Source organism: Balaenoptera musculus, chromosome 9 (genome assembly GCF_009873245.2).
Source record: "Balaenoptera musculus isolate JJ_BM4_2016_0621 chromosome 9, mBalMus1.pri.v3, whole genome shotgun sequence".
NCBI lineage: Eukaryota > Metazoa > Chordata > Mammalia > Artiodactyla > Balaenopteridae > Balaenoptera > Balaenoptera musculus.
This window is the reverse complement of record NC_045793.1, coordinates 50331997-50351708: the sequence shown is the minus strand read 5'-3', so window position 1 is coordinate 50351708 and position 19712 is coordinate 50331997. Positions and strand designations below refer to the sequence as shown.

Sequence of the window (19712 nt, the reverse complement as noted above, 5' to 3'; positions counted from 1 at the left end):
TCCAGGAAGATCCCACATGCCACGGAGCAACTAAGCCCGTGCCCCACAACTACTGACCCTGCACTCTAGAGCCTGCGAGCCACAACTACTGAGCCCTGCGTGCCTAGAGCCCGTGCTGCACAACAAGAGAAGCCACCGCAATGAGAAGCCCGCACACCGCAACTAAGAGCAGCCCCCGCTCGTCGCAACTAGAGAAACCTGCGCGCAGCAACAAAGACCCAATGCAGCCAAAAATAAATAAATAAATATTTTTAAAAAAGATAAACATTATACAGAGAATATCTTAATATCCTACACATGTTATCCTCTTAGAGCCTCCTACGATAATTACAGAATTAATGACACTGCTACCACCCATGCAACGTCATGCAACGTGAGAATGGCTAAAAACATAACCTGCGGCTCCTTCATGCACTTAAGGTGCTCAACAACTCTCTGGATTCCCAGCCACTCTCAGCTTCAAAACACATCTTGCCTCCAGTCTTACCTTCTTCTGACAGCTGTCAACGTGATCTTTCCAACATCCAAAGTTTGTCATGCCATCTACTTACCTGCAATGCTTAGAAACATTAACTGTCCCTTAGACAAAAAAGGCCAAACTCCTGACCAGGGAATTTACAAGCTTGGCTCCACCTCTTCCAGTCTCACCAGCCCTCACTCACCTACTGCCCCAGTGAGCCGGCTCCTGCATATCGTACTGTTTCATGGGTCCTCTGTGCCCACTCCTCTGAGCCAGTGTATGATACCACTTAGCATTAATAATACCCGGCACATAGATTTTCAAAGAATATTTACTGCTACAGATGTTGCTGTATCTATTACACACAGATAGATACAGTAACATCTATATATCTATGTATTTACAGCAGTGCAGATCTATTGAAAATATATCACTTTCAATCTATCCATGTATACACACACACACATCTCTTCAATCTATATACAGATGTATAGATATATTTTAAATCAAACTGTGTCCTGGGTTATTGCAAACCAACAGGACTCATCGTCATGAGACCTTTAAATAGGACTTAGTTTGTACATGAATATTTCCTCATGTTGATGAAGTCCTTCTAAGTATCAGATGTACATTTTAACTTCTCTGTACTGCTACAGGGTAATAAAGGTCTTTTATTTAACATTTATTTTGATAGAGTTTAAAGTTAGTATTTGCATATCAGAATTATTTCATTTCTATCATGTCAAAATTATTTCTATTTCTTAAGGAATAACAAAGATATTATCCTTCTTTACACAAACAAAATTATAGTATGAATTTTTTTAATATCAGATTTAATTTACATATTTTGTATATATTCATGATATAATTATAAAATGCTGATGCCCTGACCCAGGAATTTGCCTCTATCAAATGAACCAGGAAAAAAGGTAAGCTTTTATGGCTGTTACTAAAGTTGTTATAAAACAACAGAACTTCCAATTATACAAACACTGTCACTTCAACAATAATTTTAAATATTAAAAGAGAACTATGATGCTATCAAAACACTTTATAATTGTCATCCACACTGAACAGCTGTGTCCTATTTTTCCTATCAGTGATGAAATAATGAGGGAAGTGAGAGAGCAGAGAGGTCAATTTCAATGAAAAATTTTACTTCCCTGCCAACGTAAAAGTTTTGTTAGTTTAAATTATCTGTATTAAGCCCAATTTTCTGACTTTTATTATACATTGAAAAGATACTACAATGAAAAAGTTACAACCACGTGATATAATAAATAACTTTTGATATACATTTAGAATGACTCTTGGTAGGACCAAGGCTACTTGCAGCTGCCACATACTAGATGGCACTAGAATTTTCTTTAATTGGGGACTTGGGGTAGGGGTAGCAAAACCCCTTAAGTGGGAAGGAAAGAGATACTACAAACTAACTACTCCCCCCTTAAAAGTGGGAGGAGATAAGTTTCATAATGCTGATTCAAGATCATATGGAGGTTAAACAGAAAAACAAAAAACAAAACCCTGAAAACATGAGTTTGGAACAGGTTCCTAAATGGGCCATCATTTACAGGTGTGTTGGAAGGGCTGCCAACTACCAAGTTGTGGAAAGAACATGGCTTTGGAGCCGGAGGGGCCTGCACTAAATCCTCCATGTGCCTCTCAGCTTCCTGTGATAACCTCTCTTGCGTAGACTAGTTCAGTGTCCCCCTAAATAATCCCGCTGACCCAGTTTCTATCCATTCCAATCCATGCCCCACAATGTTATCACAATTACTTCCTAAAAACCAATTCTGGTCATAAAGCCCTATGCTTAAAAGCCATATTCAAGATAAAATAGTTAGCAAGGACCTTATTCTCATAAGGCTCTTGTCAATCTGATCCTAACCCACTTTTTTAGCCTTTTATACACCCTCTCCTCATTCACTCCCCTCATATGCTCTGCCTTGATTCCAATTCTGATCTCATCCAAGGCCTTTCAAAACTCAGAATCTTTGCCATTCTGCTGCCTGGAATGCCCATTTTACCCTTTTTCATCCAACAAACTCCTCATTCTTTAAGGCCCAATGAAGGATCCTCTCCACTAGGAAGTATTCCTTAACTCCCTCAGGCAATTACCCCCCCCCCTTTGTGATCCAAAGATATTTTATTTAAATCACTCATTTTACCGCATTGAAATTACCCGCCCAGCCCCGAGTGATCCCATGACTTCCTCTCTTCTCTTACTGATACCCACACAACTCCAACTGTGAGTACCTGTAAGGCAGGATTATCTTTGGATCCCCCATGCCCAGGATCTATCAAGTACCCAATAAATGTTTACCAAATTAAAAAATGAATAAATCAGTGAGTGAAGGACTACCTTGATGGTAGTCTGAGCATCTAGGACCCAAGAAGTTTGATAAATGAGATTCATGACGATGAGATTCAAATGAAGAGGAAAGAGATGAAAGGAAGGATGTGATTTCAGAAAGTAATAAAGTATGTTATGTTAAGATATATGTGTGTGTGTGTGTGTGTGTGTGTGTGTGTGTGTGTGTGTATAAAACTTAAAGTCCCCAAATGGCCATGAATAATAAATACAGATAATATTTAGGGGTACAAAGGTAAGAGTATTATTTACCCTACAGGCTGGAACTACTCTTTCTAAGCCATTATTATCTTGATGGGTCAAAATGTTTTTTGGCACATACCGTAAGTTAGAAAATGTGAACTATGTATCTGTCAAACAGTAACAAAGTACAGTTTAACCTAGTAAGTGGTATCAACTCCTCTGTGCCTCTACAATCCATTTATCTAAATCCTACTTAGTTGGAGGATTATAGTTCTCATTTATCTAAATAGCTCTTTCCGAAGTTTAGGTAAAGTGGTTCACATATACAGTAAACAATGTTGTACAAATCAGCTATCTGATTTCACAAAAGAAAATAAAAATTTCATGTGACATGTACATTTTCTTGGAAAGAAAAGGACACAAAGGAAGGAAATTAAAATCATGCCAAACAAGCAGTTAAAAACTGTCTAAATATAGATTTTTTTCCCCCAAGTCCCTAAAAGCAGAACTGGCCAAGAATTCCAAAGAACCACTAAAAACAGATCTGAAATCTCAATGGAAACAGGAGGCTTCATAGTGACAGATAGGGAAGAGTTTAAGGAAATATAAACCAGATCCTCAAAGATCCACGTAAAAAGAGAATGCGAGAATAGTAATTTTTTAAAAGCCGCGGTGGTAGAGTGGCTAAATGGATCACAAAGTACTTAAAATACAAATTACAAAGAATGTTATTACCACAAGGCCTCATCAAGTAAGAATAGAAATGGGAATTTAACTAGTATCTCCCCCAAATAACTAGAATTTATTTATTAGCCTTTGAAATAAATATAAACATTCCCTAGATTTTGGGAAAACTCTTGCTAATCTTTGACCTAACTGTTGGTATATACCAGTTAGGACTAGGAGTGAAGGAAACAGACATTAGTATTTATTGATTTTTAAAGAAATTAGAAATGAGAAGACTAACTGAACCAAAGTCACAAGGATTTTAAACCTCCCTCCCCTGGTCTTATGAAATAGAAGACATTTCTTTATGGAAAAGCAAAATCTTGATCTCAATTCACAATACTGTACAAAATTTTATTTCTATAATAGTAACACATGTTTATGACCTATGATAATCATAATTGAACTTGGACTCTAAATTTTCTGATAAAATCACCTACTTAAGATTTAGCAGAAGGGGGCTTCCCTGGTGGTGCAGTGGTTGAGAATCTGCCTGCCAATGCAGGGGACACGGGTTCGAGCCCTGGTCTGGGAAGATCCCACATGCCGCGGAGCAGCTGGGCCCGTGAGCCACAATTACTGAGCCTGCGCGTCTGGAGCCTGTGCTCCGCAACGAGAGGCCGCGATAGTGAGAGGCCCGCGCATCGCGATGAAGAGTGGCCCCCGCTTGCCACAACTAGAGGAAGCCCTCGCACAGAAACGAAGACCCAACACAGCCATAAATAAATAAATAAAGTGTTAAAAAAAAAAAGACTTAGCAGAAGAAAGAAGGCTACCTGTTGACAGCTGTTTATAGTTTACACTTCACTGACTCCATTTCTACTTACGAACATATTGTAAATTAGTGACAGAATGCAAACTAGCCACTAAGTTAATTCTCAACTTGATAATCCCATTAACCAAAAGGTGAGACCAACTTCTAGCATCATGCACGTATTTAACATTTATCTGAAATACAACAATCATATCTGCCTGATTTTATAATACGGAAAAAAACCCTAAAAACTGCAAATAATGTCAAATGAAATATAAACTTCCAAACAACACTGATAAGAAACAATTTCATGGGAAAGTTTATATTCAGTGATATTGGACTTTTACATCTTTTCTTCTCCTTAAGTGTCCTTTCTGGAAATGAATGTCAGCTATTTATATACAACCCTTACTTTATAAGATTCAACTTCTGACCTGCTTTTCCTAGATAAAAGCAAAACTAAGAAAGCTTATATTCTTTAAATTTCAGTATTTTATGGCTTTATTTGTTCAAATAATGAACTTAAAATTATGTGAACTATGAGTAAGTTATTAATTAGCAAGTGAAGTTACAAAATGTATCATTGTTTCTAAATTAATACAGTGATAATAGTGGTTAAGAGCACGGACTCTTACCATTAGGCCTCCGTTCAAATCCCAAAACTGCCATTACCAGCTCCGTGACCTTGAACAAGTTACTTAAGCTCCCTGTCCTCAGTTTTCCAAACAGTAAAATAAGTGGGACTAATGATGGTACCTACCTCACAAAGCTGTAGTTAACCAAGTTAATACAGCTAAAGTGCTTAGACAGCTAAGGTGCTTAGAACAGTAACCTTGATAGATGTTTGCTGTTACTTAAATCCATAAAGAAAGCTGAGAAAGGTGTTGCACACGTTTCATTTTATCTAAATTTTTCTTTTAAAATATTTGAAGGAAAAAACATCTTTTCTTCCCTTCAAAACTCCCACAACCCTAAAGAAATTCTACGACTACAGCCTGGATGATAAATATCAGTAATTCCTGAGGTAAAAGGCCACACGGATGAAAGTTATTTTTCTCTTTCCTAATTCAATAAAACACAATTGTGTTAACTTTTAGGGCATTCTGGAATTTGGAGCATTTGTCAAATAACAGAATTATTAATTACCCTTAGGCTATAATATTAAAATTTTTAGTTATTCTTTCTCCATTTGTCTTCAGCTTATTCTGCACCCAAAAGGTAGGGGGGTGGAGTAAAATGCCCCCCCAAAACCCTCATGCAATAGCAGCTGATATAACTGAACGCCAATACTACCTTTATCACTTCCATAATAATAGAACACTGTTTTACTGAGAGCGCACCACCGTTTCTGCCATTCAAATCCCAGAAAGCTGTGATCTACAATAAAGAGGGAAAAGGAACAGTTTAGATAATGTATATTACCTTTATAAATATAATTCAATTCCCTTATTGTAAAAGGAAAAGTTAGTTAATATGATTTCTAAGGTTCCTTTTAGCTGTAAAATTCTATGACTAAATAATTTGTATCTTCTTTTCCAAGAGACAAACAAAAAACAAAACATAAAACAAAGCTAAAAGGAATACACTAGAAATGTAAATTGATACAGCCACTATGGAGAACAGTATGGAGGTTCCTTAAAAAACTAAAAATAGAACTACCATATGACCCAGCAATCCCACTACTGGGCAGATACCCTAAGAAAACCATAATTCAAAAAGAGTCATGTACCAAAATGTTCATTGCAGCTCTATTTACAATAGCCAGGACATGGAAGCAACCTAAGTGTCCATCGACAGATGAATGGATAAAGAAGATGTGGCACATATATACAATGGAATATTACTCAGCCATAAAAAGAAACGAAATTGAGTTATTTGTAGTGAGGTGGATGGACCTAGAGTCTGTCATACAGAGTGAAGTAAGTCAGAAAGAGAAAAACAAATACCGTATGCTAACACATATATATGGAATCTAAAAAAAAAAAAAAATGGTCATGAAGAACCTAGGGGCAAGACGGGAATAAAGACGCAGACCTACTAGAGAATGGACTTGAGGATACGGGGAGGGGGAAGGGTAAGCTGGGACAAAGTGAGAGAGTGGTATGGACATATATACACTACCAAATGTAAAATAGATAGCTAGTGGGAAGCAGCCGCATAGCACAGGGAGATCAGCTCGGTGCTCTGTGACCACCTAGAGGGGTGGGGTATGGAGGGTGGGAGGGAGGGAGACGCAAGAGGGAAGAGATAGGGGGATATATGTATATGTATAACTGATTCACTTTGTTATAAAGCAGAAACTAACACACAATTGTAAAGCAATTATACTCCAATAAAGATGTTAAAAAAAAAAAAAAGGAATACACTACAGCAGAGATGGGACTGCTACCTTTATGGGATCAACTACATGGCTAACAAACTTTCCTGACAGGAAACAGTCAGAAAGGTATTTGACTATGAAGCCTTAAGATAATTGATTCATCAGGGTCTCATTTTCTCATCTGTCATAAAAAAGAGGGAGAAGGAGTTGACCTAGATTATTTCTATTATCTCTTTCAGCTTTAAAATTCAGCTAAGAAAGCTAAGAAAAGCAAATGGAATATAAATAGGAAGGCCCAAAGGGACTACCTGAGAGATAAGCAGAATGGTAATGAAGGGACTTTCCGCTTTTCATTTCCCGTATCATAACACCACCTCCATATTTCATTTTCATTATATATTGGGGTTGAAAGAATGAGACCATATGGTCAACTCCCAATTATCATAGCCAATGGAGAGGAACACTGAATGAATAACAGAAAATGGCAGACAATATGCTAAGCTTGATCTGAACCGTAGCAAACATGGCGTATGCCAGGTCAGGTACAGATAACCCACTGCTCAGCTGGGTGGGATAACTGTGAGAAATCTCATCCTTGAGAATACAGTCATGGCCCACAGCTCTCCTCCAAGAGGCAGGAAACAGCTCCTGAATCATCTACAAATAACCAAGGTTGACAACAAAAAACCTGACCAAATGTTTTATTTTGTTATTAAAAATTATTTAGAGCTAAAAGCTGTATTCTGTGGTTTGGATAATATCATCAGGGTTTCTTAGAGTCTTAGATTTTTAAGTTTTTCATTAGAATCATATGATTTACCTTTTCTGCGTTTTTCAAGGTAGCCAGCCTTTAATACAAAAGGAAGGTCCTGTGCTGCAACTGGAGGGAACTGGTTCCCTACGGAAAGTAAAGGGGAAAAAGCAGTGAGTAATCCATTTTAGAAAAATCAAGTATCAGATCTCATAGATTCAGTATACTTTTAATTACCCAAATTAATTAAATCCAAGTCTATTAGCTTTGTTTCAGATCCATTCCATAGATTAGTCCCTCTTCTCCTTCTGTGAATCTCAAGAGCAAAAAAATGTTCTGTATCATTATATCTTAATATATTATGTTCCCAAATACATTATGTACATAATACAAATATTATGTAACAGAATGAACTCTAAAGGGCAATATTTTTCGACCTACATTCTATAATGAATGAACTAGGAAACTGCTATAAATAAGTGCAATAAACCCCTGAAAGAGAAGTTAGGAATATCAAATAAATCACATAAGCTTCTTTACATTGGATTAACTCTTCAAGAATTTTGATGCATATTAATTCTTGCCTACATAAGAATGCCTACCCCTATTCGTACCTAGTAAAACATAAAATGATTTTTCCCCCAAATCAAATGCTATAATTTGAGTACATAGCAAATATTCTCTCTTCCTGGTTATACTCACAGAGAAATCTTGTGAATGAGTATACTTTAGGGTTTTCTAGGGCATTTGAGAGTCTAAAACTAGGTAGATAGATCTGATAGAACTATCATAAACAAATATTAGATACTTACAAAAAATTTATAGATTAAGCCAAAAGTTAAGTCAATTAGAAATCATATATTCATGATCATGGATGGTAGGTTGCTCAATAATTTCACAGAGTTCAATATTTTTACAGACTTCATTAGAAATATACTACAGTAGCCTCAGCATTTTACTAGAACTCCAACAAGTGAAAATAACCAATCTAATGAAAGTTTCTATGGAATACACCAACAGAAATAGTTTTAATATAGTTTATGATAAAAAGTGTTTTGATAGGAGTTTATTATATACAAATTCAGCACAGAATTACCAACTGGGTTTTTAAAAAATATCCAGTAGTTATAAAATCATAGTTATTTTTCCTTAAGAAATAAAGCTTCAAATTAAAGCACTAATTTCAGTTCTGTGGTGGATCAATTTTGCTCAGTAAACACAAAACAATATCATTAAAATATATTTAAAATGGGGACTAATTTTGAAATACATATAAAATTTTAGGGAAAGCCAGTGTAAATGTTTGAATAGTTGTTCAATCAATGTATCCATTTGATCCATTGAAGGTAGAAGTTATATAGTACAATTTTTTTGTACATAAAATAAAAATCACATAAAGAAATCTCAACTATGTGAACAAGTCCTAGTTAACCACTAAATCAAAGAGGGTGACTGTAGTTTGATTTGTTTTCTTAAAAGAAAAGAAAAACAATCATTAATAGCACTTTTTAAATTAAACTAGGTTACACGAACAAAAAATAAACATAGAAGTAGTGTATCACATAGAAATATGAAATTTTAGCTAATATAAAACCATTTGGGAAAGTTTTCTTTCTAAATAAGATTCCTGAAAACAAAGTATTTACTTCTTCAACTAAGCAAGACCATAGTTTAGTTTCTGTGGAAGTATGCTTGTGCTCAGTCTTTTATATAACTGGCACATAGAGTTCTTAAGTGAACTACACAAAATTTCTTTGTGAAAGGCATCATTTGGATGACATTTCAGAATGAGAAAGCAAACATATTAATTAAATACTTTAACATGATTGTTGTATGTCATGAAAAAATTTCCAAGTGGTTTGTCCATAGTGGTAAAAATAAGAAGATTCACTGCAAACATCCTATAAATAATTTTGTATCTTTCAGATGATGGAAACAAACTCTTAAGCACTGTCCATTCTGGATGAAATTAAACTACACAAGGAAGAGGCAACTTTTCAGTCTTCAGGTCTGATGTAATTGGGCATGGGGAGGCATTAATTACCTCTACTTGGCTAGATAAGGCTCCTTGAGAAGAAGTCCCATGCCCCTCTCATATCCATTGAGGCATAATAAATGTTCTTTACATATAAAATAAATGCTCTAAATCTTAAGAAGAAACTTTATATTCTGAAGAGAAATGGGTACCTTTAGCATAGCTTTCAACTTTAAAAAGTTACTGGTCAAAAGAAAAAAAGAAGGAGGGGGAGAAGTAGAAGAGGAGGAACAGGAAGGGAATTAGAATTTACAAAGGTGAATATATACATAACCTGAAGCTTTTGCTTTAAGAAAAATGTTGACTAAATTTCTACCTGATAAATCAATAAAATCTGATGTCACAAGCAACACTTATTCTGAATTCTAAATTCATGTTTCTAATATAAAATCTTTTATTTCATTCCTAGAGGGAAAAAAGGCAAATTTTCAGACTGAAATTTCATTTTTCTAAACCTCTTTTGCTATTTGTCCAACATCTAGGATTTGTTTAATATACATGTGAATTTTTTTTAAAAAGTGTATTAATAGTAATCCCTTTAGATACTTCAGATTTTAAGTTCTTAGAAGAACCATTTGACTTGTATAACACCATAAACATATAAACAATTAATACTTCTTGATGATAGAAATTGAAAATTTGTAACAAGATATAAAAAATAGTAAATTCTCTTTAAAAAACATGAACTCTCACATCATTTAGACCTCATACCACTATACCTACAATGATCAACAGTATGTCACCATTTAAGAATACTCACATTGATTCAAAGAATTAAGACTACAAATGCAGGTATAATAATACATGAAGAAAAGAAAGGTAAGGCTAATATAAACCTATCTGGCAGGCGTCAGCAAAGAGCTGCTGAACATTTGCCAAACACAATTATATTATCTCACTATTTACAACATTCCAACAAATTCACAATTATATTATCAGCTCTGTTTCACTATCAAAATTCACATCCTTGTCCCAAAAGTAAGTTTAGCACTGAGCCTTAATCCTTTGGCACATAGTAGGCATTCAGTAAATGCTGGCTTTTATTAATTATAATTAAATATTATTATATTTAGTATAACTAAGTATTAATTCAAATGAATGGATGCCAATGTAAATGTAAGACTAATGTTGCTTAGGGAATTTTAATCAGAAAAATGGAAAAAAGTATGATTTGGTAACTGCATGAGTTAAGCATTGTAGTTATTTTAAAAGCAGCTCAAAGATTTCCTTTTGGTTACATGAAAGTGGTTGATGAAGAAATTATATCCTAACTCAGAGGAGAAAAAATAATTAACCTATAATCCAGGACAACTTATTTATACTGCAGACGGTTACTGATACATGGCTTCCTTAAGTGGCCACAATGTTCACTACCCTGAGGAAATAAACACATACTGAATAGACTAGTCTTCTTTTTATAAAATGAGCATGTATTTCTTATATAATAGTCCTACTTTTCTAAAGAAGATCAATATTAGACATTAAAACTAACATCCTACAAGAGCAGACAAGGAGTGGGTCTTCTTCCAATTGGACATTTGGGAATCTGAAATATACAAAATGGTAACAAGGTCACAAAAAATTCAAATAAACAAGTGTCATGTGCCTACTATATTCCTATTAACTCAGTAAGAGAAAGGAAGTAGTGGAGTCCAAATTTCTTATAGTTGGGTAGGTATTTTATTCACAAGACAACTGTTTTTAAAAGATAACTCAGGAATTCTAGACTGTGTCTGGAAACTTTTGCCTTAAAATCAAACTGTGTATATAATGGACATAGTCCACCAGCAAGCTAAAGGAATGGAGTCTAGAATCGGAAAAATGGAGAAGAGTTCCAAAGTATGAAAATAAAAAACAAATTACCTAAAACCTAAGTAAGGTATTACCTAATTTTAGCAATTTTATATATCTATTGTTTTAACTTTTTCCCTTGAAGCTAGGGTAAAAAATACTGGAATGCTTAAATATATCCAACGTATTTAAGTTTTATCTTTAAAAACGTTTTAAATATTAAAAATAATTATTTCAAAATGAAAAATAATTATTTCAACTTCAGAGAAAAATATAAACTGTCTTAGGCAAGAAGTATCTATCACTTAGGCTTATTTCAGATGTTAAGTTGGTTGGGTATAATACCAATCTTGGCATTAACAAAGTATGCAGTTTCATTCCTGTATGCAGGACAGGGAAAGGTGGAAAAATAGGTCCAGATCATAGAATGCTTTAGTTGAAAGAAAAGGCCTAGAACAGCTTGGAAACCCCTTGAGTAAAAGAGGAAGTTAGGGTAGGGAAGAGAGAGAGTTAAGAGTTGGGGGAAGAAAGAATTAGAATTGAGGGGAGAAAGAAGTCCTATCATCCTTTCTTTTTTGTACCTCTTTTCTTAAAATAATCTAAAGAAATAAACATTGTTTAATTCACAATTTTATCCAGCATTGGGTTTCTCAATGCCATATTCCTGAGCCTTCTCCAACACTGACATGTCTTCTAATCCACTTCTCCCCTGCCACACGCATAAACCCATATTAACTGTATCCCACCCAGTCTGACACCTCTTTAAACGCATTTATTTTTCTAAGACTTAGAGTGAGGCATCGCTTCCAAAGTGCAACTTAAAAGTGAAGATTTTTTAAAAATCTGTACAAGTTTTAACTACTGAGTTCTGGAATTAACTTTTTAGTCAGTTCCCTTTCTACCTACTTGGCTCTTAATGTGGGACTCTCAACAGGTGTCAAGGGATGTGAGTGATTCAGAGACCTTTTCAAAATAGACATCTGTTTTTCATTATCCTTATTTTTTGATATGCAACTTGGTGGTGACCAATTTAAATGTTCAATTTCTATGAAATCTAAAGCATCATTTTTACTATTTTAGCATTAAAAATTATTACAATACTATGAGCTTCACTATATTAATATGGTCACAGTTTTATGGTTGTTCAATCTAAAATTTGTACAAAATCCTACTAGGTTTCTGAGTCTCATCTTTTACTGGCTTCGATTTACTCATCTTTTACTGGCTTTTTCCTTTATTACTTGGCATTTGTATAGTTTTCCACATGAACATTAAATTTTCAATAAGTTTCCCTCCACCTTCACACAGCTGATGATTCCTTTTCCCTAATATTGGAAAAGAAAGGAGATACATATAAAAAAGATTGCTTTTGCTCGTAAGAATTTTCACTCTGAATCAGGATCTTGGTCTAGTCAGTCAAATATTCTGCCTGTTACCACATGATATGACTGTTTTCCCTGAACTGCAAAAAGTTAAGGACAAGTCCCTCAACAATATCTTTTTTCCCTCTCAATTCACATGAATAAAACATCCATGAGTTTATCTTTTTAAATTCTTCGTTTTCATCTGATAGCTGGGATACTGAGTTCCATAAACTGGCCACCTCTTGTGGGGAGACAGTGTTTTCTTTTACCTTTCCTAAACTTATATGTGATCAGTGTTTTAAAATGCCTTGTCATTCTGGCATTCCTGAATTTGATAAATACACTCTTTTTTTTTTTTTTACAGTATTTACCCACTTAATGATTGCTTTATAGTCCAAACACATATTAGCCTTCAATTTTCCAAGAAGAGTAATCATTTTAGTTTCTCATTTCATGCTGGCAATACTCTCTCCTACCTGGATCAACTCAATGGTTACTTTATTGGCTAGGTTAACTGCTCCAGTTCAAATTCATTTTTCCTAAGAAAAATTCATTAGAATTTTATACTTCATTAGAATTGAAGTATATTTTCAAGTGTCAATATTTCATGCATTATAGTTTTGTATAAAGGTAGAAAAATGCTTTCTGTTTTGTTTCCTGTATCTTTCCAGATGATGTCCAGTATCTTACACACATTTCCGGCTGAAGAGTACATTGGGTATTTAACTTCAGGAAACTGTCTATAAACGAGCTTTGTTCCCAGAGGTATTACTGACTCGGAACCCGTTATTCTACAGGTGCAATTTAATTACACTTTACTTCACATTTGCACACACGAACTTAGATGACATGTTCCCTATTTCTATAAAATATATAATAGATACAAAGACACAGAGTTGCTGACACTTTTAAAAACTAATCTAAAAGGTTTCAGAGTGCAAAAATTCACTAGTATACCTGCAAAACAAAACATAAAGACTATTCCCTAAAAGAGAGAGAAACCTAAACTCAACTTGGATATAAATATTAAAAAAAATGGTTTTGTGGTATAGCAGATAACTAAAAGCTTAGTTTTACATTAATACTGACTTTAAGATACATGGAATAGGTTAAGAGGTCTGTAATGAAATCCCAGTTCTGCAAATTTGTGACCTTCAGCAGGTCACTAAGCCTCTCTGTGTATCAGTTTCTTCACATCTAAAATATGGAAAAATGAAATTAGATTATCTCTAAGCCCTCCACCCCCATTCTAAGATTCCATGAAATATATCCACACTGACATTTTTCTTGCACTTTCAGTAACAAATGGCCAAGGTTCAAGATGGATTCAACTTTCAAAAATATCAAATGTGGAAACTGTTCACAACATATTTTTCATAGAGCAATGGATAACTTCCTTTAAATGTAGCATAGGATTGTTTTATGTCATTTCAAAGGTTTAATTTCTAGCTAGAATCTTGCCCTGGAATATCTTTGAAAAATATATATATAAATTATTTTTTATCGTCTAATAACTCTCCCAATCCACATGGAAAATTTGGAATCTCAAATCTTTTTACCAGTTTTTTTAGTGGCAAAAAAAAAATATGTATTCAAAGGACACATCAAACAATAATAACCTTTAAGAAAATAACAACTACAGTAACTAAAAGATTACTGCTTATGTTTCGTTAGCATAGTCCTTTTACAGAGCCTATTTTCTCACTTACCACTATTACTCTCTTCAGAAAGGATTAACCAATGAACATACTAGGTACTGGTAAGCTCTAAGGCTATCATGATACTTTCTTTTTTTAAAAAAAAGGCTTATATTATGCTTAGACACAAAGATGGCCAACTTCCAATTAGTAGGACCATAGAATCCCCAGGGGTGGTTAAGCCTTGGGTACAGGCTTTAAAGACTGATAAGGTCCATGTGATGACACCAGGGGCAAAAATAGAGGTTGCAACTCACAAGTTTGCTATCTGCTAGTCTCTCTACACCCTCTGTAAAGTGGCAAGTCATTCTGAAAGCTACCCAGCAAAAACTGAATAACTATTAGGGTAATTCACATTTGCCTTTATTAACTCTGCTTCTTGATATGGAAATTCCAAGAGCCTCATGAGAGTCTTCAATTGGTCTATCTGAAACCAAAGAAGATAATAACTCTTAATATTATAGCATGTGCTTGCAGGAAATGCTTCATGAATATGATCCAAAAGATATATAAAGTGCCTGTTCAGAGTCCAATCAAAAGCTATTTTATATCAAAAATATATATACATATGAAATTGTGGCTGATACTGATTTTCATGGAAATCTATCAAAATATGTAAAATTCAAATGGCAATAATAGAATAGTTAAGAATCAGAATTAAGAGAAATCTGAAATCACGTGGCTTCACCAATATCCACTAAAATAATAGTCAAAAAGCCATAGACTGAAAGTATGTGTGGATTATGTTATCCATAAAGTTATATTATCCTCATTCACTTAAAACTGCTTCTTTTACTTGAGAGTACTCTTAAGTGTATGACCAGAATTTGAACTACCTAATGACATATCTGAAGATTGCTTTTTTAGATATAGGACCACCGTCCTTAGCTCACAAATTAGATGTAAAAAATAATCCCTTTCAGATTTCTGATTCTTTGGTCCAGTGATAGACCACGAGGTATCACTTTTTTAATACCTTAAAATTATTCCTTATAGAATTAAAAAAATGCTCTTATCTAAAAATTCCAGATATACCGATTTGTGGAAACCCCTGTAAGACTCCGTCAATTATTTACAGGGGTGAAAGCATATCAATATACTGAATCAGTCATTTTAAAATAAGGTTTAATATGAGTAGTTTCACTCTACAAACAAGACTTCTCTTTCATATATTTATAATATAGGGCACTCTTTACACTTCTATATTTTGGTAAAAGCTACTTTTTAATAGTTTATCATTAGATTTCACAGAAAGAATTTAAATCAAATTTCATCTCCTATATAGAGTTAGGTCTCAGCTACTTTGTAGCTGACTAGATTTTTTTTTTTTTTTTAGTGGCTTAAAACAACACAAATTTATTATCTTACGTTCTGGAGGTCAAAAGTCCAGAAAGTGTCTCACTGGGCTAAAAACAAGGTGTCAGCAGGACCGTGTTCCTTCTGGAGCCTGTAGGGGAGACTCTATATCCTTCCCTTTGCAGTCTCCAGAGGCTGACCTACTTCACCGTCTATTGGCACCCTTCCATCTTCAAAGCCAGCAATGGTCATCTGAGTCTTTCTCACAATGCTTTCTCCCTGGTTCCCATTCTTTTGCCTCCTTCTTCCCATTTAAAGATTCTTGTATTTACATCGGGCCCACCTGGATAATCTCCTTATTTTAAGGTCAGCTGATTAGCAACCTTACTCCACCTGTAGGCTCAATTCCCCTGTGCCAGGTAACAACATGTTCACAGGTTCCAAGGATTAGGATGTGGACTTCTTTGAGGGACTATTATTGTGCCTTCTGTGCCCCTCATTAGCCATATCAATTGGCTACTGATTTTTGTATATATATGTAAAGTATGTATCTGTCCATATCTTCTCTGTAGCAAGAAAGAATTAATTAGATTCAGAAAAACAATAGTCTTTTTTTAAAGTTTATGATACACAAACATTGAGAAAATGTGATACAAGCTTAAAATAAAATACTTTCCTCCTTAAGTTAAAAACAAAATTATAAGTATATCAAAAATTTCACAGATATTCTAAATAATATAAAATTAAATATATACAGCTATGAACTGGGTTTTAATTTAATGTTTTACTTTAACACAAAAAGGTGTCCCAATCTGATTTTTTTTATTGAAGTATAGTTGATTTACAAGGTTGTGTTAGTTTAAGGTGTACAGCAAACTGATTCAGTTACATATACATATATATCTATTTTTTTTCAGATTCTTTTCCCTTACAGGTTATTACAAAATACTGAGTATAGTTCCCTGTGCTATAGGTCCTTGTTGGTTACCCAATCTGATTTTGCATCTTAGGATTGTGGTTAAAACCCTGAGTCTTGAACTCAAATTGCAGCTTGACTACTAGTTCTGTGACTTAGGCAAGCTGCTTGATTTCATTAAATGTAGTTTTCAAATCTTTGAACGTAGGTATTTAGAGGGCACACTATGGAAAATTACCGTGGAGATTTAGTAGGATAGTACTTAAGATAACTCTAAGAAACGTTAGTTCTTCTTTTTATAAATAACAATTCAAATTTGCCAAGTTCATTGTTCCATACACAAGAAAACAAGAAAGCTGAAAAGATAAACCACTACAATAAAATCTGAAAGCCAAATACCTTTTAACAATACAAATTCCCCTCTAGCTATAGATATTTGGCCAAAAAAAAAGAAAAACATCTGATGCATGAAAAAATATTTGATGGTATTGTGCATAGTAAAGACTAGTATAAATGAAAAGGAACACTCTTAATTCATTTATTAAACAAATTATTTACTAGTTTATACTATGTGCGAGGCCTTTTTCTAAATATTACCTAAAGCAGGCAAGTAGGAAAAATAAACTCAACCTCATTGAAAATTTGTTGAAAGTATAATATTTTAAAAGAAATATCAAATAATTTATGTATAAAATTTAAAGAATAATTAGTAATTGGTCTTACTCCTTCCTTACTTCTATTACCTCTGTATCAAACACAACCTTTTCCACACTTCCAGACTGTAAGTTTTAAGCGTCTCTTAAAAAAAGCATCATCAAATATAAATAACAAATATATATATAAACAAATATCAGCATGGGTCAGTAAGGTAATAATAACTGCAACAGCTAACATTTATTAAGCCTTTAAGCCTTCACCATGAGTTAAGAATGATACCGTCATCATCTCATTTTATTCTCACACATCCCCAAAGTGGGTGACATTATTAGCTCCATGTTACCAATGGAAAATTAAGGTCACAGGTAAGTGGTGGAGCCAGGACTCCAGGTCTATCCAACAAAGCCCATTCTCTGAAATGCTATGTTCTACTGTTGATGAAATAAGTGAATGTCATCTATAGAAACTCTATAAGACAACATCATTGAATTATTGCTCTATGGCATTAATCACAATTATGCATTTAAAATTCGAGAACGTTTGTTTCATTTTCTACAAGATTTTAGAGAAATCAATTTCGCTTCCTAAAAATGTCTTTTTAAAAGGCTTCCATTTTTGTTTAAAAACACATTCACACAAACATGGGACAAATTAGTAATGAGAAAACTGATATCTATGGAAGGAAAAGGAGGCTTTTTTTGTATGCAGATTCCTCTAGCAAACTGCATTAAATAAGAAATGAATACAATTTAGACTGAATTCTTTAGCTCCCTTCCATTCAACTATGTTTTACTTTCACATAGGCCAGAGAGCAATCTTTTATTTTTTATTTTTGTAACTGATTTATGTTTTAAGGTTTAAGCTATAAATTTTTACAATTATTTTTAGAACATAAATAACATTTTTATAATTTATAATATTCTTTAAGTTCATTTTTATTCACTTATTTTTCCTATTCTGTGTACAAAAAGTTTAGAGCCATTAATAACATAAGATCATATCTAAGTATCTGAAATAGGAATCCACAGTTAGAATGTCTTCTATATTGTATAATATAATAAAGTGTATATTTTTGGTTTTGCCTTGACGAAAGAACAGGTACATAAACCATTGTCACTCTATTCCCATCTCCCAAAAGAATCTTATTATTGAGGGGTAGTTAAAATAAGTGAAAAATATTTAGTATGAAAACTATCAAATCTGAAATTATTTTATGATTAACTTAATAAAAAGTAAACATTTCTGAATTAAGACTCTCTGCTTACAGTCCTACTCTGATTACTTAATTACTAAATCAAATACATTCCCAAACAGTTCTTCATGCTTTAGTATTTATTATCTGTTTCTATTTAAGAAGACAACGCCCTAATTTTTATTTAAATCAAAAAGCCTTTGGCATTTCCCCTCTTCTGCCATTCAGTGTTACAAAGATCCTCTTAAAATGCATGCGTGCTGTCTCTCCTTTCTCTCTTTCTCCCTCTGTGTGTGTGTCTCTCTCTCACTCAGATGCACAAACAGACACAGACACACACACACAATTTATCTTCCTTCCATCTGAAACAGGTTTTTCTATAGGTCTCTTTTTTCAACATAGGTATAGAATTAACACATCCTTACCTACTATTATTATTGTTAATTTAGTAATACACTGCTTTATTCCTCCCAAAAAGCATTTCACAGGCATTTGTACAGATACGTTTGGTAAAGAAATTAAAAGCAAATAGGAGAAATTTGTGTGTATATAGAGAGAGAGAAAGCAGATACCTGTAGAGGAAAATGTTAATATTAAGGGAATCTGAGTAAAGGGTATAATGGGAATTCTTTGTACGCTTCTTTCAACTTTTCTATAAATGACTATTTCAAATTAAAAAAATACATATATAAGTAAAAAATTAAGACAAAACTAGGAGTGAGGGTAGAACACAAAACAAGCTGGAAGCACAAAGCCACCACTTAACAGAAGTGGGCAAAAAATTCAGTTACAAGCTTTATAACAACTAACATGAAGCAAGAAATAATAAATCATGTGATTCACTGCCCATTAAGATAAATACAGATCATTGCTCAGGGAGGAACAAACAGCAACTATTCTTGGTTGCTAGCACTGAATGAGAAAGAAATTTCTCCCATGTGTTCTCAATGTCCTGAATAACATTTTTACAGTAAGTAAAAGTTTCATAGGGCTGCTTTGTATAACGTCACTCATACTGAGTCAACAGCCTAATGCCAAAACGAGATTCAGTAAAAGCAGTTCTACGGAGTAGAAAACCAGGTAGCCCAAGTATACAACTCCCAAACAGCTCTGTTAAACTTAAGGATAAAATCATAGAATGCCTATAGGAATAGACACCCTGCACATTTTTCAGACAATCCTTCCAAAATACTATT

At 33.9% G+C, this 19712-nt stretch overlaps 1 protein-coding gene across 2 annotated transcripts in view; it reads right to left on the bottom strand.

The window, feature by feature from the left end:
* The window catches only part of SKAP2 (src kinase associated phosphoprotein 2), a 154035-nt gene that overhangs the window by 60248 nt on the left and 74075 nt on the right, over nt 1-19712 (bottom strand). For both annotated transcript variants that reach the window (XM_036863893.1, XM_036863892.1), the window contains exons 5-6: nt 7638-7715; nt 5791-5874 (exon numbers count right to left, since the gene is read on the bottom strand). In XM_036863893.1, the coding sequence (XP_036719788.1) occupies nt 5791-5874; nt 7638-7715 (162 nt within the window). The remainder of the gene's footprint in view (nt 1-5790; nt 5875-7637; nt 7716-19712) is intronic.